This window comes from Cyclopterus lumpus, chromosome 13, assembly GCF_009769545.1.
Source record: "Cyclopterus lumpus isolate fCycLum1 chromosome 13, fCycLum1.pri, whole genome shotgun sequence".
NCBI classification, from domain to species: domain Eukaryota; kingdom Metazoa; phylum Chordata; class Actinopteri; order Perciformes; family Cyclopteridae; genus Cyclopterus; species Cyclopterus lumpus.
In genome coordinates this window covers 18,196,053-18,203,607 of record NC_046978.1, presented here as the reverse complement: position 1 = coordinate 18,203,607, position 7,555 = coordinate 18,196,053, and the positions used below count along the sequence as shown (strand labels likewise).

Sequence of the window (7,555 nt, the reverse complement as noted above, 5' to 3'; positions counted from 1 at the left end):
ATCACCACCCTCTGGTCCATCCATCCCCCCCCCACCACCCCGTGGTCCCTCCTTCCCTCGGACCCCCCCCCCCCCCCCCCCCCCCCAGCCATGGGCCAGAAGATCTCCGGCAGCATCAAGTCGGTGGATGTACGCGGGGAGCCCTCGTATCGGCCGGTGCGCCGCGAGTTGCGGGGCCCCGATTTCTGTCGGCCCCCCCGGCTGGACCTGCTGCTGGACATGCCGGCGGCGAGCGCCGAGGCCCAGCTCCGCCACGCCTGGAACTCGGACGACCGCTCGCTCAACGTCTTCGTCAAGGAGGACGACAAGCTGACGTTTCACCGGCACCCGGTGGCGCAGAGCACGGACTGCATCCGCGGCAACGTGGGCTACACCCGGGGCCTCCACGCGTGGAGGATCCACTGGCCCGCCAGACAGAGGGGCACCCACGCCGTGGTGGGCGTGGCCTCCGCCGAGGCCTCGCTGCACTCGGTCGGCTACACGGCCCTGGTGGGCTCCGACTGCGAGTCCTGGGGCTGGGACCTGGGTCGCAACAGACTCTACCACGACGGGAAGAACCGGCCCGCCTCCACGCCGGCGCCCACGTACCCGTGTTTCCTGGAGCCGGACGAGTCGTTCGTGCTCCCGGACTCTCTGACGGTGGTCCTGGACATGGACGAGGGGACGCTGAGCTTCATGGTGGACGGACAGTACCTGGGAGTCGCCTTCAGGGGGCTGAAGGGCAAGAGGCTGCATCCCATCGTCAGCGCCGTGTGGGGCCACTGTGAGGTTTCCATTCGCTACGTCAACGGACTCGATCGTAAGTCGCACACACACACACGCACACACGTTTACCACTTTCAGTATTTGGATCAAAGTTTTAAAGGACTCTGATTTGGGAGTTGGGACCCCACATGTCATATTTGAAAGGCTTTCAAACGGTCCGTTCCTCTTGGTCGGGTTCAGTTTCGGAGCAAAAAAACAGATGCATTTATTTTTGTATAAAGTAAAGGATTTAAAGTGTCCCCCCCCCCCCCCCCCCCCCCCCCCCCCCCCTCCTCCTTCTCGACAGTAAAGCCGGGTCTCGGGTGTCTTCCTCTGCTCACACAGATGCGTTTTGATGTCAAACCCCCTTTTTTTTTTTTTTCAGCCTAATCCCTGTTTAAGTTTAGCACGTTCCCTCATTCATCGTGGAAGCCGTCACGCAGCTTTTTAATGGATGCGTTCATGCACTCGAGTGTAATAACTCGAGACTCTCGGGCCTCGACGCAATCGTCTGGTGCGAAGACGAGCGCCTGTTTTCTTTTTTTTTTTCTTTTTTTTGGGGTGCCGCTGTGGGCATTAGTGCCACCGCCGCAGAGAGAGAGATGTTTTTGTTTATCTGAGACACTCCAGATGGGTTTATATTTAGACCGGCTCGTGAAGGCCCGGGGTGAGATCGGATTTGTGCTGCAACAACCTGGGAATCCAGTGACGAGGGGAAGGTGTGTGTGTGTGTGTGTGTGTGTATATGTATGTATATATGTGTATATATATATGTATGAGTCACCAGTTGTATGACAAGTTTGATTTGTTTTGAAGATGGAAAGAAGAGTCAGGCAGCTGAGTCATTTTAACAGCCTTCAATGAATCCTGTCATACGTGTGTGTGTGTGTGTGTGTCTTTATTTGGAGATTTATTTTTCTATAAAAGGACCACAATAAAGTGGACTGCTGCTTTTGTTTACCAACAGGAAGCAACGTAAACATCCTGTCGTTTTTTTTAGCATGCTCTCTCCGACAGCCTTTGTCAAAGCTTTAACACACACACACACACACACACACTTGGATGCAGTTTTTTGGTGTGTGTGTGTGTCTCTTTCTCAATGTTCCTCTCTGCCCTCTGCGGTTAAATGTCATCTAGCTCATCTCCATCAAATCCTCTCTGATTGTGAAACTGTGGCTCTGAGCTCAGCGTCTGGCCTTGCATGCTGGGAAGTGTGTGTGTGTGTGTGTGTGTGTGTGTGTGTGTGTGTGTCATATATATATCTATCTGTTAAGCTTAAAGGGGGAACTCACTGGTTTTACACATCAAAGTCTAGTCTAGTCTTGCCGAGATCGACTGCATATGTGAATGGAGTTGGATGAGGTCCTTTTTGTGTGTGTGTGTGTGTGTGTGTGTGTGTGTCTCCAGAGGGAGTTGTGTGAAGTCTGATAAATCGCCCCAGGTAATGTCACTTGTTGAAGAGAGAAAAAAAAAAAGTGGTGGAGTTAAAAAGAAGTGAACCAACCGGAAGGTTTAACTCTCTGTTTGAGTTGCATTGTGGGTGATTTTTTTTTTAAGAAGGAATAAAAAGCTGATATCTGTAGTTTTTGTGATAATCGCTCGTACACACACTCGATTTTTATCCTCTCGGGCTTCCCGTAGAATCTCATTGATGGATAGTTTATTTTATTTTTTTATCGCCTGACTAATGACTAATGACTCATGAAGCCTGAACGTGGCAGCGAGCGCTCTATTTATTTCATAATGTTTCTTTTTCGGCGAAGGTATCAAAAAGATACACACACACACACACACACACACGTCGTGAGAATAATGGCAGCGTCGATATTTATGCTCGGAGATGGCCTCTAATTCCCAGATCTTGCATGCGTCATTCTTTCGCTTCTTTTTTAAATTTTATTTTTCGCTCGCCTCCTGCTCTCTCTCGTCTTTCTCACCCCCCCCTCCCTCCCTCCCTTTCTTCTTCTCCTCCTCCCTCCCGCTTAGCCTCTTTTATTCTCCATCTCTTTCTCCCTGTGAAGAGATAAGTATCCTCGTACCTTCCTCTCCCCTCGTCTGTATTGTCCCTTTGATACTTTGCATTAATGCAGCTTTCCTTTCCTTCACATCCTTCAGTGAGCACTTTAGTCATTTGAACGAGACCACAGATGAGGAAGTGGTTCCCACATCTTCTCCCTCCTTTCTTTTTCAAAATAAACCCTATCTGACCCCAAACTCTCTCTCTCTCTCTCTCTCTCTCGTCTTCCATCCTTTTCTCCATCCATCCTTCCCAACACTAATCCCTTTTTTTCTTCAACTGCACCCGGTGGGTCCTCGCGTGGGCGGGTTAACCGCTGACCAGGCAACCTCGCTTCACTGGCTTCGTCGGCTAAGGACGTGCCCTATGCAAATAGAGGTGTCCTCCTCACTCGCCCGTCTGCAAGTTTTGCGCCGTCGGCGATATTCACAGCAAGCTGACAGCGTGAGATTAGACCTCGCCGGAGTTGGTGTTAAAACGTTAAAACACTTATTTTTATATAGAAGGCCACTTTGGCGTAAATATGTTTAATAAATTAAATAAAACCCAACGTGATGCAGTGGTTGACATTTTAATTAGACTCCAGAAACGGGCCTCTGTCACAATAACGTTTTTTAAATAACGACTCTTAACATTTTTTTTTTTTTTACTGCAATTTAAAGATATTGTAATTTTAAGATAAATTGTATGCCGCTGATATAATGATAATAAAATGGCGTAATAGTGTGAGCACACTTTAAAAAAAATAAAATAATTATTAATTAAAAAAAAAAGTCATCAATTATTATTTAAAAAAAATGAAATAAATAAACGCAACCAAAACAAAGTACTCCGTTAACAGTGAATGCTGTTTATTTCCGGCATCGCGTTGGCGACATGCGCACGTATGCAAAGATATAGAGGTCGTTATCAGCTATATATATATATATATATATATATATATATATATATATATATATATATATATATATATATATATATATATATATATATATATATATATATATATAGAAAAATAAATTGTCACCGCTGGTAGTCGGTTTGCAGTTTATCAACGCATGAGAGTATTACACACACACACACACACACACACACACACACACACACACACACACACACACACACACACACACTGATAGAGGGACCAAATTGATGGCGGTCCGGGGTTTCTCTCTGGGACCGTGCGCAGTAATAGGAAGTCGGCTGTCGGCGGCAGAAAGGAATCTCTCTCTTCATCGAGCAATTGGGTTTCCGCTCCGAGTGGCCGATTTTTAAATTTGGACACCTGAGTTTTGAGCGACGGTTTCCTCCGTTGGCGTCCTTCCCCCGCGCTGCTTTTCCTCGCGGCCCTGCTCCCAATTCTCACTAGTCTGTCCCTTTTTAAAAAAAAAAAAAAAAAATATATATATATATATATATATATATATATACCCCGGTACATGTAAGACATACGCACCTGTTTTCCTAAAACTAGGCCAGACGGGGAAGTCTCGGCGCCCCCCACCCCTTCCATGTTACCTGGGCGCTAGGAAGTGGGAGGGGGGGGAGGTCGGGGAAGTTGAGTGAACGGCGAATTGGAACGCATGCCATAAAAGATGGACCCGTCTCACCCGCCCCTTTATGTCTCAGTGAGACATAACTGGGTTGTCTCAGTCTCATGGAGTGGAAGAAACTGTGTGTGTTGTGTGTCTATTACCGGTTGCGTACTCACCTCGGTGGCGGTAGACTAACCCCCCCCCCCACACACACACACACACACACACACACACACACACACACTCCGTTCTCGATTAAGTGTTAGCCTCCGTGGTCCCTAACCACGCTTTCCCACACTCCGTCTCCTCTTTAGCGCGCCATGAATCTGTCAGAAAGTAGTCTCTGCGGAGACGAGGGAGGGAGGGGGAGAGAGGGGGAGAGAGGGAGAGAGACTTCTACAAAAGTCCACTCTTTTTTTTTTTTGCCGTTAAAGTAAAGTTAGTCACGTACTTTACTCGCCAACAATTCGGTTCGACCTCCTGAAATCTGGAGACGTTGCAACCGTGCCTACAAACTCCCAGCACGGTGACATCACACCGCCGGTTACTATGGAAACTACCTATACGCGGAGGCCCCCGCGCTCGTAAGGTTAAGACTGATTGATGGGTGCCGACGGATAATGAAGCCATCTCTCGGCGCCACGTGCTCCCGGGTCCTCTTCTATCTTATTTATTTAATTCTGAGAGCTGAGGCCCACAAGGTGCCGGATGACTGGAGGTCGTGATTGCGCAACCGTCCGTGTACCAAGTACCCGGTTTCCTTAATCTCGTGACGCGCTTGAAGCGTGGACTTGAGATGATGAGATCGTGTCACTTGTCACCCAAAGGTGCTCTTACAAAAGGTTTTTTCATTAAGCGCACGGCAGTCAAATAAATTAGGTTAAACGTGGGGGCTTTTATTTTGAAAGGTGAACGCTGAAATGGTAGAGATGAGGAGGATGGAAGTTCCCTTGAATATGCACAACGTGATTGGTCGAGACCTTTTTATTTATCAATAAATTGACCTTGATATATATATATAGATATATATCTATATAGATATATAGATATATAGATATATATATATATATAGATAGATGGATGTGTTAATGTTCGTTAAAAAAAGACCTTTTAGACGGACTCGAAGTCGCTCTCTTCGTTTCAGGATCTTTCGGTCAAAACGACGTCAATGAATCATAGCAACAAGGCTACGTGCGTGTGCTCGTTAAGTTTGTGTGTGTGCTTTAAACGCCCCTGGTCGTGTCCTTCACACACTGAGTGTGTGTGTGTGGACTCTGAACAGCAGGATTTCAGCCCCACCAGATGGTGCGTCCCGGTGGAGCAGCTTGACATCGATTTAAAAAAAAAAAAAAGGGACCGCAGTTCAGTCTCGACATGCAGACATCACTCGCCTCCACAATTGGTGGGGGGAGGGAGGGGAGGGGAGGGGGGGGGGGGGGGGGGGGGCGCTGACTGCACGGGTGAACGCATGAATATCCATAATAAAAAAACAACAACTTTGCAACACAATATGTTCAAATGTGTGTTTTTGTTACCCATAAATGTCCCTTCACATCTGAATAAGGAACATTAAAGTGTGTGAATGAATGACACACACACACCCTAAACGTTCTCTCTCTCTCTCTCTCTCTCTCTCTCCCCCCTCCCCCACAGCGGAGCCCCTCCCCCTCATGGACCTGTGCAGACGAGTAGCCCGACTGGCTCTCGGCAGAGAGCGCATCCATCACATCGACGAGCTGCCGCTGCCGCAGACGCTGAAGAACTACCTCCAGTACCAGTGACACACACACACACACACACACACACACGGGACGGTGATGAGCTCCATTGGTTCTTATGGTAACCAGCCTCCAGACATCTGCTGAGGACGATGATGTTGACCACGAACAGACGCCGCTGCATGGGAGGGAGGGGGGTGGGGGGGGGGGCAATTTGAATGTTTTTATCTTCTGGATATGCGCCTTATTATTTTGTAGGAGTCTTTCTACTGGACAGACAGCATGAGAGGAGTGAGACATTTTGCAGTGTAATAGTCTGTTTTAAATGCTTTTTTTGAGGGGTGGGGGGGGGTTGACGGCTTTACCCGCCATTTTTTTTCCCGCACGCACTCCGTGGAAGCCTCCTCAGGGGAAAGAAAAAAAACAACAACAACATGTTGGTATTTATATTTATATTCCCAACAACACAGCAGGCTCTGTGGAGAGGCAACAAGCCCCAAGAGAGAGAGGGAGAGAGAGAGCATGAGAGAGAGAAGGGAAGAAAGTCTACACCAATCCATTTGTGTGTGTACACACACACACACACACACACACACACGGATTACATACAGTAGACACTCTGTCTGTTTGTCGCGTGGAGAGAAACAAAGCCTCGACTGTCTGGAGTTGGATGACGAGCGGTTCCCACCTACCGGCTAAAGAAACCACGGCGACTCTGCCTTGTTTGAACCTCCTCACTCCCTCTCTCCTCACTCCCTCACTTCCTCACTCCCTCACTTCCTCACTCCCTCACTCCCTCACTCCCTCACTTCCTCACTCCCTCTCTCTTCTCACTTCCTCTCTCTGATTTTAAGCCTCCACCATGTTCGGTGAACTCAAAGGACTGCGGGTGCTGTTTGTCGACTCTCTAGCTCCTGTAACACTGATGGAGATCTGAAGGTTGAAGATGTGTGTGTGTGTGTGTGTGTGTGTGACTGCTAATGTGCCTGCTCTGAGACGCACACACAGACAATAAAAGCACATGTCAACACTTGTCATGTCACAAATCACCTCCCATACACACACACAGTTTTTAATGCTGCTTTTACATCTTTTTATTCAACAGTCTTACCCCTCCTTTTTTTTTTTTTAAATGCCTGATTTTAATCTTTTTTTAAATTCTGGTTCTTATGATGAGAATTAATTTTTTTATGTATTTCTTCTTCATTCCATGGATCATGAGATGTGTCTGCGGGACGGGTTTGTCTCGTAGGTGTAAAGAAATCTTTTTAAATGTGAATATGAATAAACTGGGCTAAACTCTCTGTCGGCGTCTGTCACTCCCTGAGCGTCGTCTTACAGGCATGTGTCCTTTAACACCTGAAGGAACATCAGAACGTAACACGGAGCCAGAGAACCTGGAAGTGGGTTCTTAAACAAGATTATGAAGACGGAACTACGAGTGGAAGATGCTGAAGGTGCAGTTGGCTCCAGAGAGGGCAAGACAACCCCCCCCCCCCACCACCACCACCAACTTGTAGCCGCCGTCTGCCTCAGCACTT

General features: G+C 47.8%; 1 protein-coding gene across 1 annotated transcript; it reads left to right on the top strand.

The window, feature by feature from the left end:
- Window positions 1-90: 90 nt before the first annotated feature.
- LOC117741595 (SPRY domain-containing SOCS box protein 4-like) lies at window positions 91-7,318 on the top strand. The gene is made up of 2 exons (XM_034548727.1): window positions 91-799; window positions 5,950-7,318. The coding sequence occupies exons 1-2, from the start codon at window positions 91-93 to the stop codon at window positions 6,075-6,077; spliced, it is 837 nt and encodes a 278-aa protein (XP_034404618.1). The 3' UTR covers window positions 6,078-7,318.
- Window positions 7,319-7,555: the final 237 nt, after the last annotated feature.